The 16887-nt window shown below is 50.2% G+C and overlaps 1 protein-coding gene and 2 non-coding genes across 3 annotated transcripts; 1 reads left to right on the plus strand and 2 right to left on the minus strand.

Annotated features, from left to right (window-relative positions):
* Positions 1 to 5217: 5217 nt before the first annotated feature.
* Positions 5218 to 5300, minus strand: trnal-cag (transfer RNA leucine (anticodon CAG)). Its single transcript has one exon. It is a non-coding gene; the product is annotated as a tRNA-Leu (tRNA).
* A 70-nt stretch (positions 5301 to 5370) lies between these two features.
* LOC137363465 (histone H2A-like) lies at positions 5371 to 5730 on the plus strand (the record flags this gene model as incomplete). Its single annotated transcript, XM_068027289.1, has 1 exon — positions 5371 to 5730. A coding segment is annotated over exon 1 (360 nt), but the record flags the coding sequence as incomplete, so codon positions are not given.
* Positions 5731 to 9394: 3664 nt separating this feature from the next.
* On the minus strand, positions 9395 to 9477 carry trnav-uac (transfer RNA valine (anticodon UAC)). The gene has a single exon. It is a non-coding gene; the product is annotated as a tRNA-Val (tRNA).
* Between the last annotated feature and the right edge of the window lie 7410 nt (positions 9478 to 16887).

Below are 16887 nucleotides of genomic sequence, written 5' to 3' on the forward strand. Positions count from 1 at the left end.
ACATCACAAGTGGGTCTGGTTCCAGTGACCGATTTAACGGCTGCTGCAAAACTCCCGGATTCCCTCATTGCAGCGAAATCATTTTGAAATTCTAGGAAAACAATGAGTGATTCTGGAGGAGTGATGTGGCTTTTCACTGAGGACATGTATCGACTGGGGAAATAACTAACTGTAGAGCCTCGGGCACTGTTTACACAGCCCGTTTAGAAAATCACATCCTTGCTGCAAATGAAATGTCAAATTTGGGGATTCTAGTTTTGTATCTCGAACACAGCACAGATTTATTCCAGACAGTTCTAAACAGCCTATCCCATCTCCCGTTTCTAGGTCACTGCTCTCTCTGTGAGGCGATGGGAGGCTCTTAGAAGAGCCTTTGTTGTGTTTGCAGGAAAGGGTCGAGTTGTTCAGCCGCTGAATCCGCAGAGACTGCGGCCCTGCCGTTTCAGAGCGTACACCACACCCATGGCAGTGACCGTCTTGCGCTTGGCGTGTTCAGTGTAGGTGACCGCATCCCTGATCACATTCTCCAGGAAAACCTTCAACACCCCGCCAGTCTCCTCATAGATCAAACCCGAGATCCGCTTGACCCCGCCACGGCGAGCCAGGCGGCGGATTGCTGGTTTGGTGATGCCCTGGATATTATCACGAAGCACTTTGCGGTGCCGCTTTGCTCCGTCTTTGCCCAGTCCTTTCCCTCCTTTACCTCTGCCAGACTTTCTTTTATTAATTTCCAAAATATACTTTATTCATAAAAATCTGTAAAAAAAAAATACATTACAAAACAGTTCCAAAAAGCACCAAGTCAAACAATACAAAGAGTGCAAAGGAGATCACTTTCCTTCAATACAGGAGTGAGTTGCCTCACAACCCTTCCATTTCATTGTCATGCCATGTGCATTTTACAGCAAACAAATATTTTCTGGCTACAGTTCGAGTGGTTTCCCATGGATCCAGCTCCTCAGTTCAGCGTGGTGAGGGGAGCTTACACTGTGGTCTTTCCCCATTGAGCCTTTGCTGCGGCTGCCCCAAGTTTTAATGCGTCCCTCAGCACGTAGTCCTGGACCTTGGAATGTGCCAGTCTGCAACATTCGGTCATGGACAACTCTTTGCGCTGGAAGACCAGCAAGTTTCGGGCAGACCAAAGAGCGTCTTTCAATGAATTGATAGTCCTCCAGCAGCAGTTGATGTTTATCTCGGTGTGCGTCCCTGGGAACAGCCCATAGAGCACAGACACCTGTGCTACAGAGCTGCTTGGGATGAACCTCGACAAAAACCACTGCATCTCTTCCACACCTACTTTGCAAAGACACATTCCAGAAAGAGGTGGGCAACGTCTCTTTTCCACCACAGCCACCTCGAGGGCCGCGTGTGGATGGGGTGAGACTTCGGGTGTGCAGGAAGGATCTGACAGGGAGGGCTCTTCTCACCATCAGCCAGGCTACATCTTGGTGCTTGTTTGAAAGTTCTGGTGATGAGGCATTCTGCCAAATGACTTTGGACTTCTGCTCAGGGGACCATCCGACAGGATCCACCATCTTCTTTTCCCGCAGGGCCTTGAGGATATTCCGTGCAGACCACTGCCTGATGGATTGGTGGTCAAAGGTGTTTTTCCACAGAAACTTTTCCATGAAGGATAGGCAGTATGGCACAGTCCAACTTGATGGAGCATTCCGCGGCAATATGACCAGGCCCATCCTTTGCAACACTGGGGACAGATAGAACCTCAGCACGTAGTGACACTTGAAGTTTGCAAACTGGGGATCTACACACAGCTTGATGCAGCCGCACACAAAGGTAGCCATAAGGATGAAGGCGACGTTGGGTACATTTTTCCCGCCCTTATCCAGAGGTTTGAACATCGTGTCCCTCCGGACTCGGATCATTTTGGATCCCCAGATGAAGCGGAAAATGGCTCAGGTGATTGCCACAGCGCAGGAATGCGGTATGGGCCAGACCTGCACCACGTACAGCAATGTGAGCGCCTCGCACCTGATGACCAGATTCTTACCCATAATGGAGAGAGATCGCTGCTCCCACATGCTCAGCTTATGTTGGACCCTGGCTACTCGCTCCTTCCAGGTTTTGGTGCACGTCCCAGCCCTACCAAACCATATTCCCAGCACCTTCAGGTAGTCTGACCTAACGGTGAAGGGGACAAAGGATCGGTCAGCCGAGTTCCCAAAGAACATGGCCTCGCTCTTGCCGTGTTTAACATTGGCTCCCAAGGCCATTTCGAGCTGGTCGCAGATGCTCATCACTTTGCGCACAGACAGTGGATCCGAGCATAAAACGGCGACGTCATCCATGTACAGGGAGGTTTTAACCTGAGTGCCTCCGCTGCCTGGGATTGTCACCCCTCTGATGCTCGCATTCTTCCTAATAGACTCAGCAAAGGGTTCAATACTGCAAACAAACAAGACAGGGGAGAGAGGACAGCCCTGTCTGACTCCAGATTGGATCGGGAAACTTTCTGATTCCCACCCATTGATTGAGACTGCACTACTGATGTTTGTGTAGAGTAGTTTGATCCAATTGCAGATTCTCTCCCCAAACCCCATTTTGGAATGCACATCCATCATGTAAGTGTGCGATATCCTGTCAAAAGCCTTCTCCTGGTCCAGGCTGATGAGGCAGGTGTCCACCCTCCTGTCCCTTACATAGGTGATCATATCCCTGAGTAGCGCAAAGCTATCAGAGATTGTCCTGCCTGGTATAGTATAGGTCTGATCAGGGTGAATCACCAACTCCAGAGCACTTGAATCGACTGGCTATGTCTTTTGACAGAATCTTGTAGTCAGCATTGAGCAGAAATTGGGCCACCAATTTCTGATTTCTGTCCTCTCCCCCTTCTGCTTGTCAATGAGGGTGATGATGCCTTTCCTCATGGATTCTAACATGCTGCCAGCCTGGAGCATACTCTTGTTTACTGGCAGACATGTTGATTCTTTCCTCAAATCAGTGCACAATAAAAGAGACTGATTCTGTCAGGCTCCTTTTTATACAGGCCACCTGGACCTGGCTGAGAAAGGCAGAGTGAGAGCAGGGAGGGGAAGAGACAAGAGTGAAGATTAAACAGAGAGCTCGATGGAGGAGACACCCAGAGTGACAGACAGAGAGAGAATGGCCCCTCATCTTTCAGCTCCACCTCCAGTTTCCTCCGGGCTGTCAATTTCAAACCCTTTATTAACAGTAGAACCGAAACCCAGCTCTCCACACAAACCCTTCCAGACTCGGCCTTCATCGTCAAGGCTTTCCAGAAAGCCGGAGGTTTTAAATATGGTCCCGATGCAATTAAGGCTCAGTAATATTCCCACCTAAACACAGTCCATTCTATACTAAGAAACCTCCTCAGTAACATCACCATTTCCACACACATCCGCTTCCAGCAGTTTACAGCACCTTACTGCAGATGTTTGGGGAATCTCCTGTGTTAAGATTGGAGTTGGAAAGCGGCCTTTACCCGGCAGTGTTATTGTCTCACACTGAATCTGCTAGACATCCTGTTCTCTTTATTGTGAGAGACAGCACGGATTTACGAAATGTACATTTGAAATGATCTCCATTGAGAACCAGCCCGGCCGTGGGACAGGTATTCCAGTGCAAAGAGCTGTCCATGACCGAGTGTTGCGGACTGGCACATTGCAACGTCCAAGACTATGTGCTGTGGGACGGCATTAAAGCTTGGGGAAGCCACCATGGAGACTCAATGGGGAAAGGCTGCAGTCGAAGGCCCTAGTAGGCCACAGTACAGTGAGGGGCGGGAACCCGTGTAAAACCCCTCGGGCTGTTTGCACCAGAGAATGTTTGATGTGTAATGTAAATACTGTAAATATAACCTGTGCAGGCAGGGATAGTGAGATACATCATGTACATTATTGAAGGAAACTGATCTGTATTGTACCTTATGTAATATTAAATTTGAACTGCTTTGCAATGTAATTGCACAAATTATATGAATAAAATACATATTGTGCAAAAGAAAGCAGCTTTCCTGTCAACACACACCTTGTCTCAGGGCACAACTTTCCTGTGATCTTGTCATACCCAACTTCGCTCTATATCTTCTGACACACACACTTTACAGTCTGTCATTTCCAAAAACAAGCATTCTAAAATCAAAAGACCTTTTGTTTATTTCTCCTTTCTTTTCATTTCTCCTCTATTCTTCTCAATCACTCCCTTCAACAGTCCTATTCAGATCAAGGTGGAATGTGAATCGTGTCACAACTCACCTGACACTATTATTACCCTTCTTTTCTCTTGTCTCATTCAATGGGAAAGATTTATTCACCAATCTGTTGCTGTTTTACACTCTTGCCATAACATCTGGTATTGCATCCATCTGAATTCTGTGCTTTCATGGCTTTATATTTCTTTTCCACTTCTGGGTGATTTGTTTTCTTCAGTTTCATTCAACCAGGCTGGACCACAGGGAAGTTTAGAACCTTTGCCTTGGACGGGTCCACGTTGATCCATTACATTCAGAATCACCTCCTTGAAATAACTCCATAGTACAACTACAGTAACCACACAGCATCTGCTTCAAACACTCCTCCACATTTTATCTGTTCTGACCGTCAACACCTGCAGCTCTTTTGTTTAAGTGGAACCCATCAGGTGTGTATAGGCTCCTTCTATTCTGAAAGCTGTAGCACTGGTTCAGGGAATTCAGCCCTGTTTCTCTACTCGAAAGGATCAGCCATGCTTGATCTGCCTCGTATTTTGCTTTTATTACAACGTTACAAGACCTCCAATCCTCTGGCACCACACCTGTATCCAGTGAGGGATTGGAAAATGATGGTCAGACCTTCCACTATTTCTTCCCTGGCTTCTTTCAACAGCCTGGGGTACATTTCATCTGGTCCTGGTGATTTTTCCACATTCAAGGATGCTCATCCCATTTATACTTCCTCTCTCCTTAAGTTATCACGTCCAATACTTCACACTCCTCCTTCATAACAATATCTGCATCACCCTCTCATTCGGGAAAACAGTAAAGTATTCATTAAGGATATTGGCAACATCTTCCACCCCGATACAAATGTTACATTTTTGATCTTTTATGTGCCCTGCTGTTTGCTCACTTGGCTCTAACTCTCATGTTTTGTTGCAACATCTTTGGGTCCATTGTTCCTTTGTTTGTCCATATTCTTTCCTGCTTTCTCTTTGCTTTTCACCGCTGCTCCCAAACGCCTCCAGTGCAGTCAGAACACAAGGTGTCAGAAGTGGGATTCGAACCCACGCCTCCAATGGAGACTGCGACCTGAACGCAACGCCTTAGACCGCTCGGCCATCCTGACTACCTGCGACGTGCTATCAATGCTAAGGAAATTATTCATTCTTTGTGAAAGTATTTGTGAGATTGTGGAAATGTCTGGAAGAGGAAAGACCAGCGGGAAAGCTCGAGCCAAGGCCAAGTCTCGCTCCTCCCGGGCTGGACTGCAGTTCCCGGTGGGCCGTGTTCACAGGCTCCTGAGAAAGGGTAACTATGCTGAGCGTGTGGGTGCCGGAGCCCCGGTCTATCTGGCTGCTGTGCTCGAGTATCTGACCGCTGAAATCCTCGAGCTGGCCGGGAACGCAGCCCGGGACAACAAGAAGACCCGCAACATCCTCAGACACCTGCAGCTGGCCGTCCGCAACGACGAGGAGCTCAACAAGCTGCTGGGAGGAGTGACTATCGCTCAGGGCAGGGTGCTGCCTAATATCCAGGCCGTGCTGCTGCCCAAGAAAACCAGCGCTCAGAGCTCCCAGAAAAAGTAAAGCGGCCAAAATGTCATCAAATAAACCAAAGGCTCTTTTCAGAGCCACCCACAGTCTCTGTGAAAGGACTGGTTACTGTCAGGAGGGAGTCAGTGATGGAGTTATTGTAACAGTGGATTGACCTGTTGCACATCTGTCCAGGTGTGTTTTCAGTTCCCTCTCTGGATTTCGCTCTGTTTCTCTGCTCACACATCTCCCCCTCTCGTTAAGTGAAGAAGTGAACTACAGGGTGTCAGAATCAACAATTTAATAAATCCCGCTGCCTTCGATTTTATAAATCCCGAGATTATCCCGGTACATTAACGGGAACTGGTTCGGAGCTGATGAATTAATTTAATAATGGAAGTGTCCGGGTTAATTCTCTGTTTTTCATTTGGACATTTTGAATTGTGTTTTTTTTTCTCTCCGGTGATCTGAGCGCCGCTTCTCAATGAGAATCTGCTCCCGGAACAGAGTAAATGCAGGAAGGAAGAGGCCATTCTCGGGCTGTGTGTTTCTCTCCTAACCTGATCTGTTTAGACCGCACTGTTCCCAGAGGACGGAATCAGTGAGAGTTGTGCACACACAGGAGCTGAGTCCATTGCAGCGCTTTCAGGTGTGCCTTCCCCCCGGCCCTCCCTATTCTGCGGACACAGAGCTGTCTGTTTCCCCCGGCGGCGGGATAGAGTCGGGGATTCTCTCCCCGCAGTGTCAGGGTCTGCAGCCCCGGGGAACTGGCGGTTTCAGTCAGAGTGACCGAGCTGCCTTACATATCCTGTGTACTGATCTCCAATGGATTCAAATATTAGTGAACTCATTGGGTAATGTTTGTAAATAACCCTCATGTGAACGGAACCGGCTCCATTAATGCCTTCCAAATAAAACAGGGATCCATTTCTTTTCCCCAAATGCCAGCTAACGGATCCCAGGAGCGGGGTTGAGATTGTGCTGAGCAGCAATGAGTCTCCGGTAATGCTGCTTTCTAAATTCCAGATCAGCTCTCAGTCCGACAGGCCTTTCGGGAAAGTGATGTGACAAAACAGAAACCATGTGGCCGCCCCTCCAATCTAATGGGTTTGATGATGAACAGAGATGGCAGCTCTTTCCTTTGCTGATTTGGTGGCTCTGAAAAGAGCCCTTGTTACACTTGTGACTGAAGCTGGGTTTTAGGTGCGTTCCCCGCGGATGCGGCGGGCCAGCTGGATGTCTTTGGCCATGATGGACCGGGATCATTCTGGTGAATCTGCTCATTTTCCGGCAGAAGCATCAGTCGCTGTTTGAACTGTTTAAAGTCAGGGATGTATTAGCAGCCAGAAAGTGAAGGGCAGTTCATTGCTCCCTGCAGCATTATCCGCCTCTTTCAGGAGAAAAGATCAGAAACCGCTCGTTTCTGTCAGTCCCCGAGAAGCCTGTGAGAAGCGGTTAGTCGCTAATTTGTTCCTTTTACAGAGTGGAAGCTGATATTTGTCCCGTTTTAAATTGCTGAACCGGACCTTCCTCCCGCCCCTTACAGTTAACAGATTGACAAATGAAAACGGTTCCTAAAATCGCGGCACAGTGGCGCAGTGGTTAGCACCGCAGCCTCGCAGCTCCAGGAGCTCGGGTTCAATTCCGGGTACTGCCTGTGTGGAGTTTGCAAGTTCTCCCTGTGTCTGCGTGGGTTTTCTCCGGGTGCTCCGGTTTCCTGCCAAAAGACTTGCAGGTTGATAGGTAAATTGGCCATTATAAATTGTCACTAGTATAGGTTGGTGGTAGGGAAATATAGGGACAGGTGGGGATGTTTGGTAGGAATATGGGATTAGTGTAGGATTAGTATAAATGGGTGGTTGATGTTCGGCACAGACTCGGTGGGCCGAAGGGCCTGTTTCAGTGCTGTTTCTCTAATCTAAAAAAAAAATCGCGTCAGGATTTTGTGACGGTAAATACAGTAAAACAGAACATAAAATGAGAGGTTTTAAAATTGTTGCCTGAAAATTGAAATTTTCCATCACTTCAATTCCTTCCTGCTCTGGAATTGCCGGGCTTTTTCCAATTGGAAAATCTGAGCCAATGAGAACTTCTATTTACTTATATGTGATTCTCCTATTGGTTAAGAATTGGATTGAGAAGCGGGTGACCAATCAGAGACAGAGTCAAACTGCGGGGATTCCAGGCCCCCAGTAACTGAGCTGAAACTGTTCAGATTGACAAACCCTGGCAGTAGCTTCACACATTGGACACTTCACACTGAGTCATTCAAGGGCTGGTGTGAGAGAAGCTTCAGATCCTGTCATTACTCTCTGACTCATTATTCATCTCGAACCAAACAATTAATAAATGTGAAGCAGTGAAGAGACTTTTCACTCTCACTGCAGAATGTGTCATCTGGGGAAATAAGGAACTATTATTTTCGGAGATTCCAGGTACGTTCCTCCCTGAACAAATCCATTCCTAACATTCCCGATCACAGCCTATCCCAGCTCCTGTTTTCACCCGACTCCAGCTGAATTGGAGAAACTCATGTGTTGGGGTTTGAGTTGTGAGGTGGGGTTTCTCCGCCAGTGTTACTGTCTTACAAACTCTCCCCCTGAATTTGTGAACTGAGACTGCACCGAACACATCCCCAGTTAGAGTGAGGGCCGGACATCCCTCTGTTTTATGACAGAGAGTGGGGAAAGGGCTGGGTGGAGGGGAGTCACCAGGGATCCTGGATTTACTCCAAATCATTTCCGTGTGGAATCTGCAGGCGGGGCCTGGACAGGGATCATTTGATCAGGGGATCAGCTCTTTCCTGAGAGATGTTGGTGGCTCTGAGAAGAGCCTTTGTGTTCAGATGTTTACAAGTTTCCCGCGCTTTCACTTCTTTCCAGACCCTGCTTTCTGAGACTTCGCTGCTTTCGGCTTGACCTTGCTCTTCCATGTCTGCATTTTCTTCAGCGCCTTTCCGCCCGCCGCACTCTTGCCTTTTTTGACCTTCTTCGCAGGAGACTTTTTCTGAAGCGCTGCTTTCTTCACCGCCTTATTTGGCGTTGCCGCCGCCTTGCTGCTCGTTTTCTTGGCTGTTACTTTCTTTGTTGTCACTTTCTTGTCTGCTGGTTTCTTCACTAAAGATTACTTGTCTGCTGGTTTCTTCACTGAAGATTTCTTGTCTGCTGGTTTCTTCACTAAAGATTTCTTGGCTGCTGGTTTCTTCACCTTCTTTCCCACTTTTCCCTGGGTTTTCCTTCTTGCTGATTTTGAAGGAGCCGGAGGCGCCCTGTCCCTTGCTCTGCACCAGGGAGCCTTTTTTCACATTCCTCTTGATACTTTGCTTGATCTGTGTCTTGAGCTTCTCCTGAGCGGTGGCAGACCTGCAAGGAATCAACTACCAGCTAGCGTATAAAGCGAGACCAAGGCTCAGGGCCTTCAGTTACCTGGAGGGGAGTCGGAGAGGCAGCGGATCCTGTGAGGAACCACAATCCAGGAAGGATGAGAAGGTAATTGTCAGGGTACAGAGGAGATTAAGTTAAAGATTTACCAGTTTATAAGCAAGCGCAGAGCCAAGGAACGGTGCTGGGGCAGATCAAATAATAGGAAGCTGTGATCAGTTGGAAGGCAAGAGTGATTAAATGACAGAAGAGATGATGGTGCAAGGCAAAAGTCAGGGAAAGAATAAGTAACATTTTGTAAGCACAGATACCAGGAGTGGGGTTTGAACCCACATAGACACATGTCTATTGGATCGTAAGACCAACGCCTTAACCACTCGGCCATCCTGGTACATTAGCCCACCACTGAAAATGAAATTTAATGTGATCCGGGTGCCATCTGGCCTTTTCCAATATAAAGTTATGACTCCTCTCCCATGCTAAATTGGACTCTTCATTATTTATGAACCTCAATCGGATCACCCCTCAGTCTAGGTTTCTCTAAGGTGTAGGGTCCCAACTCTTTTAGTCTAACTTGATAACCAAGATGTCTTATACTGGGAATTCGTCGAATGTCTCTCCTCTGTACCCTTTCCAAAGCCTCAATATCACCCATCATGTGAGGAGACCAAGACTGGATACAATATTCCAAGTGAGTCCTGACCAAGGTTTCATAAAAGGACAAATTCGGGACATCTCAGATACTGAAGGAGTCCGTGTCCAGAAGCAGCAAGACCTGGACAACATTCAGACTTGGGCTGCTGAGTGGCAAGTAACATTCACACCACATAAGTACCAGGCAATTACCATCTCCAACAAGAGAGAATGTAACCATGTCCCTTTGACGAGAAACAGCATTACCATCGCTGAATCCCCCCACCATCAACATCCTGGGGGTTACCATTGACAAAAGCTTAACTGGACCATTCATATACATACTCTGGCTACAAGAGTAAATCAGATAGTGGGAATTCTGTGATGAGCAACTCAGCTCAAGGCACGTGGTGAAATGCTCATTAGGAGAGCTGGAGAAATGGACTGGTCAGGTGGGCAGAAAAGTGGCAAATGGAACTCAACTTGGAGAAGTGTGAGGTGATGCCTTTGGTGAGGTCAAACACAGCAAAGGAATACACAACTAATGGGTGAATGCTGAGAGGTGTAGAGGAAGTGAGGGACCTTGAAGTGAATGTCCACAAATCCCTGAAAGTAGCAGGACAGGTTGATAAGTTGGTTGAGAAGGCTTATGGAATCCTTTCCTTTATTAGCCGATGTATAGAATATCAGAGCAGGGAGGTTATGCTGGAACTGTATCAATCATTAGTTAGGCCACAACTTGAGTTCTGTGTGCAGTTCTGGTCACCTCATTCCAGAAAGGATGTAATTGCACTAGAGAGGTTACAGAGGAGATTTACGAGGATGTTGCCAGCTCTGGAAAAATGCAGCGATGAGGAAAGATTGGATCAGCTGGGGTTGAATAGAGGAGGCTGAGGGGAGATTTGATTGAAATGTACAAAATTGTGAGGGGTCTGGATAGAATGGATGGGAAGGGTCTATTTACCTTAGCAGGGAGGTCAGTGACTAGGGGGCATAGATTTAAATTGATGTGTTGGACAATTAGAGGGGAGATGAGGAAAGGTTTTTTCACCCAGAGGGCTGTGGGAGTCTGGAACTCACTGCCGAAAAGGGTAGCTGAGGCAGAAACCCTCAACTCATTTAAAAGGTGTCTGGATGTGCACCTCAAGTACCTGAACCTGCAGGGCTACGGTCCAAATGCTGGGCAATGGGATTCAGCTGGGTGGCTCGTTTTTTGGCCTGCCTGTGCTGTAAATTTTCTATGTTCTATCATTCTATGCAGACACAATGGGCCGAATGGCCTCCTTCTGCACTGCAATAATTTTGTGATTTTTGACTCTCCAAAACTTGTCAACCATCTACAGGCACAAACCAGGATGAGCGCAGCACCAACAATACTCTATAAACCCGACACTGTCCAGGACAAAGCAGCCGCCTTGATTGTCACTCCATTCACCACCTTAAACATTTACTCCCTTCATCACTGACGTGCAGTGGCAGTAGTGTGTACCATCTACCAGATGCACTGCTGCAACTCACCAAGGCTCCGCAGACAGCACCTTCCAAACCGAAGACCTCCACCACCTTGAAGGACAAGGGCTGCAGATGCATGGAAACACCACCATGTGCAAGCTCCCCTCCAAGTCACACACCATCTGATCTGCAAATATATCGCTGTTCATGCACTGATGCTGGGTCAAAATTCTGGATCTCCCTTCCTAACAGCACTGTGGGTGTACCTACACCACATGGAGTGCAGCAATTCAAGAAGGGAGCTCACCGCCACCTTGTCAAGGACAATTAGGGATGGGTAACAAATTCTGGCCTTGCCAGTGTCGCTCACATCCCATGAAAGAATATGCCTCATTTTATACTCAATTGTCCTCTGAATGCAGCCCAACCCTCTATTTGCTCCAACTATCACTTCACAGCATTGCTGCTGTAACTTTAGAGATCTGTGCACTAGAACATCCAGATCTCTGCTCAAAATTATTTTCTTTCTCCACCTGCTTTAATGTTTTTCCCTGAAGGGTGTATGAATGTTGAGCATTCGCCCTGTCCACATGAATAACACTGCACTTACCCAAATTAAACATCATTTACCAGTCATGAACCCAATCTCCCAACACATTAAGATCAGCCTGAAACAGTCGAGTATCGTCTACAGTCTAAACACTCGCACAGATCTTCAAATCATCTGTAAATTTACAGATGGTGCCCCCTACACCTACATCCAGATCATTAATAAAAATAGTAAAGAGCAACAGTCCCAACACCGATCCCTGTGGGACACCACTGGTAACTGGTCTCCAAACAGATCCAGATCCATCTGTAACTACTTTCTGCCTACGTCTGCCAGTCAGTTCCCAATCCAGATCAATATATTACCACTGATACCAGGGCCTTTAATCTTATCGAGAAGCCTCTTGTGTGGAACCTTATCAAAATCTTTTGGCTGAGATCTGCTAATTGAACACAGGCCGGGGATGAGGCCTAGGCCTGTCCTGCTTTGTGTGTGGGTCTCAGGACCACACAAGGTGAGATCAGCTCACTGAGCACAGGCCCATCCTGCTCTATATGGTGCTCAGTACCTCACCAAATGAGAATAACTAACACACCACAGGCCATGGAGCCTCGGCCCATCCTTCCCTGATTGCGGTTCAGTGCCAACCAGGTCAGATCAGCTAATTCAGCACAGGCCGGAGATGGAAGCTGGATCTTTCCTGCTCTGGGGACTCCGTACCATACCAGGTGCGATGAAGTAAAATACCACAGGCCGGGGATGGAGCCTGTGATTTCCCTGTTCTGTGTGGGGCTCTGTACAACAACGTGTGAGAAGAACTATCATCCCTCAGGCTGAGGAAGGAGCCTGGGCCCAGTCTGTTCTGTGTGGCTCCTACCACACTGAGTGGGATCAGTTAACACAACACAGGCCATGACTACAACCAGGCCCTTTCCTGCTCCGTGTGGCTCAGCATCACACCAGGTGGCATCAGCTAACACAGCACAGGCTGGGGCTGGGGCTGGAGCCTGGGCTCGCCCTGCTCTGTGGGCTCAGTAACAACCCGTAAGATGAACTTTTTTCAAAAGACTTCAGTGTATTTATCTCTGTCCAACACTCTGAGGCAGCTTTCTGTGTTTATAAAGAGTGTAATTTATTGACTGGTCTCTTGGATCAAACAGGGTAACAGACAGAGGTCTGTGTGCAGAGGGTTTGGGGGTGAGCTCTGATTCCTAACCCTTTCTGGATTGTGAGGAATAAAGAATGAATGAGAGAGAGGGAATGTGGGAGAAGGGATGATGGAAGAATTTGTCCGTGAACCTGATTTAAAGTGGATCAAACGCAAGATAATATTAAGATATCAAGAGCAGAACATTAACATAATGTGAGTTCCGCGATCTGGTCGGGTCCCATTCCCCTGAAGTGAGGAATGAACGGGTGGGGAAATTCCGCCTGGAGTTATATTTGTCTCCAATGAAGATGAGTTCACAGTGAGGCTGGAATAGCTCAGTTGGGAGAACACTAGATTGAAGAACCAAGATACAATCCCTGGTTTCATCAGTTTTAATTTGGTGTCTCCTTCATTTTAAGTAGAGAGAATCAGAGGGGAGATTTTCCACTCTTGACCCCATGGGCTGAATTTTAAACTAACGGTGCGGCTCTCGGCAGAGGCACCGGAAGTGGGTGTCGTCACCACACGAGTGAAATGTGGCCGACCGACCCCGATCACGGAGCAGCCAACCAATGAATGAAGGGAGGGGTGGGGCCCATGTAAACAAGGACCAGAGGTAGGGAACGAGGCACCAATGGCACCGACATCTGACACAACGGCAGGTGCTGGCACCATATTGAAAGGGCTGCCAGACCTGCATTCACTGCTGCCTGGTTTAAAGGAGTGTCTTCCTGAGAGCCCTCTGCTGCCCCAGGTCCCGTTCTGCTGCCTCTGCTGCCCCAGGACCCATTCTGCTGCCTCTGCTGTCCCAGAACCCGTTCTGCTGCCTCTGCTGTCCCAGAACCCGTTCTGCTGCCTCTGCTGCCCCAGGTCCCGTTCTGCTGTCCCAGGACCCGTTCTGCTGCCCCAAGACCCGGTCTGCTGCCTCTGATGCCCCAGGACCCGTTCTGCTGCCTCTGCTGCTCCAGGACCCGTTCTGCTGCATCTGCTGCCCCAGGATCCGTTCTGCTGCCCCAAGACCCGTTCTGCTGCCTCTGATGCCCCAGGACCCGTTCTGCTGCCCCAGGACCCGTTCTGCTGCCTCTGCTGCTCCAGGACCCATTCTGCTGCCCCAGGACCCGTTCTGCTGCCTCTGATGCCCCAGGACCCGTTCTGCCGCCCCAGGACCCGTTCTGCTGCCTCTGCTGCTCCAGGACCCGTTCTGCTGCCTCTGCTGCCCCAGGACCCGTTCTGCTGCCTCTGATGCCCCAGGACCCGTTCTGCTGCCCCAGGACCCGTTCTGCTGCCTCTGCTGCTCCAGGACCCGTTCTGCTGCCCCAGGACCCGTTCGGCTGCCTCTGCCGCCCCAGGACCCGTTCTGCTGCCTCTGCTGCTCCAGGACCCATTCTGCTGCATCTGCTGCCCCAGGACCTGTTCTGCTGCCTCCGCTGCCCCAGGACCTGTTCTGCTGCATCTGCTGCCCCAGGACCTGTTCTGCTGCCTCTGCTGCCCCAGGACCCGTTCTGCTGCATCTGCTGCCCCAGGACCAGTTCTGCTGCATCTGCTGCCCCAGGACCTGTTCTGCTGCCTCTGCTGCCCCAGACCAGTTCTGCTGTATCTGCTGCCCCAGGACCTGTTCAGCTGCCTCCGTTGCCCCAGGACCTGTTCTGCTGCATCTGCTGCCCCAGGACCTGTTCTGCTGCCTCCGTTGCCCCAGGACCTGTTCAGCTGCCTCCGTTGCCCCAGGACCTGTTCTGCTGCATCTGCTGCCCCAGGACCTGTTCTGCTGCCTCCGTTGCCCCAGGACCTGTTCTGCTGCCTCTGCTGCCCCAGGACCTGTTCTGCTGCATCTGCTGCCCCAGGACCTGTTCTGCTGCATCTGCTGCCCCAGGACCTGTTCTGCTGCCTCCGTTGCCCCAGGACCTGTTCTGCTGCCTCTGCTGCCCCAGGACCCGTTCTGCTGCCTCCGTTGCCCCAGGACCTGTTCTGCTGCCTCTGCTGCCCCAGGACCAGTTCTGCTGCATCTACTGCCCCAGGACCTGTTCTGCTGCCTCCGTTGCCCCAGGACCTGTTCTGCTGCCTCTGCTGCCCCAGGACCCGTTCTGCTGCCTCCGTTGCCCCAGGACCTGTTCTGCTGCCTCTGCTGCCCCAGGACCAGTTCTGCTGCATCTACTGCCCCAGGACCTGTTCTGCTGCCTCTGCTACCCCAGGACCTGTTCTGCTGCATCTGCTGCCCCAGGACCTGTTCTGCTGCCTCCCTTGCCCCAGGACCTGTTCTGCTGCCTCTGCTGCCCCAGGACCTGTTCTGCTGCCTCTGCTGCCCAGGACCCGTTCTGCTGTCACTGATGCCCCAGGACCCGTTCTGCTGTCACTGATGCCCCAGGACCCGTTCTGCTGTCTCTGCTGCCTGATAGGTAAGGAGCTGAATGCGAGCCTGCAGTGACCATGGTCCAATGGTTTGGCGATGCCATCCTGCAGGTTTGCCTCCAGGTGACAACAGATAGGTGGAAGATCCTCTTCCCCAGGGATGGGAGGTGGACACCTGTCCACCTGACCAAGCAAAGCTGCTTTGAGATAGTAGGTGAAGTCAGCAGCCGTGGGGTCATCCCCAAGACATGGATCCAGTGCACGAAGTGGGTCAATGACCGGATCCGGGCTGCTCAGGCGCAAACTCAAAACACTTTGGACCCTTTGGACATTGCGCATGGCAGAGTGAGAGGGAGTGTTTGGTGGAAAGGGAGTGACCACCCAGTCATGTGTATTGGGGAAGGGCAGCAGGACATGCTGCCTGAGGCTTGGCTCCATCTCGGTGGGAGGTGCACATCAGTCATTGTATAAACTCACACAGTCCCTCGAGAGGGGCCACATGCAGGAGGAATATGTGTGTCCACATCATGGACTGCTGGACTATCACCATCAGAGATATTGGGCTTGTCCCCGCTGGGAGACTAACTTTGTTGATCATAGTGGCTGCAGGAGAAGACAGCCCACAATCGGAAAGAGCATGTCAAGACTGGCAGTGGATGCCTAATCTCCATGTCCTCATCCCGATGGAGGAGGAGGCCATGGAACAGGCCGGGCAGCAAAGCAGCTGCTCCATAGCTGATGGAGAGGCAGGGACACCTACCTAAGAGAGTGAGTGAACATCTCCTGGGGCACAAGGGAGCATCCGCTGCAAAGGAGCCATACTGCTCATCTGTTCACCACTGCATCAATGGAGCTGCACAGTAGGGGTGGTTGGAATGTCACGATGGGCAGACCCTAACCCTTCAATGTCCCTGTTTTCACATGCAGGCTAGGATGAACGACAAGAGCGAAGAGCTGGAGAGACTGTGGGACAGCCAGACACCTCTGAGGAGGAGGAGGGAGCCTCAGATGGTGCACCATCACCTCATTCCCCTGCACCCTCCAGCAGCACAGAAACCCTCACTCGGTGGGGATCCACTTGCTGTTAGATTTGGGCACACAAGCTGGTGAGCACGTCACAGACAGGCCCGGGCAGCTGACGGAGGCTGTGACAGCCGAGGCCACTGGCAGTTGGAAGTCTGTGGGAGGCCAGGCCCATGCTGAGTCCCAGGCTGATGACGTGCCTCTGGTGTCACCAGCAACACGGGAAATACTGCAGCTGCAGCAAGAGGTCAGGCAACATCTGGCAGAGTTGCCAGAGGTTATGTGTACCCAAGTTCGGATGATGGAGGAGTCCATCCAGGCCTTGCATGCTGCACTGTCTCTGATGGGGGTGTGTCTGGCTTCCTTCCTTGAGAGATTGGTGACTCTGATGGAGAGCCAGATCCAGCCGACCAATCAGTGGCTGCCGGAGATGCGCGCAGACTTGCACTCCATCGCTTTGTCCATGAGATCCATCCAGCGGTGACAAGGTGAGAGGGGGGACGAGGCACCTGAACTCTTCACCAGGTCCACATCCCTCTCAGGTCAGCAGCGAGGTACAAGTGTGTCTTATAAGGGGGAGGAGCAGCTGGCTGCTACATCTGGGGTCTCCTCTCAGGGTGCTCCTGGTGTGGACAGTAGCTCCAAAG

Source organism: Heterodontus francisci, unplaced genomic scaffold, assembly GCF_036365525.1.
Source record: "Heterodontus francisci isolate sHetFra1 unplaced genomic scaffold, sHetFra1.hap1 HAP1_SCAFFOLD_61, whole genome shotgun sequence".
In the NCBI taxonomy this organism is placed as follows: Eukaryota; Metazoa; Chordata; class Chondrichthyes; order Heterodontiformes; family Heterodontidae; genus Heterodontus; species Heterodontus francisci.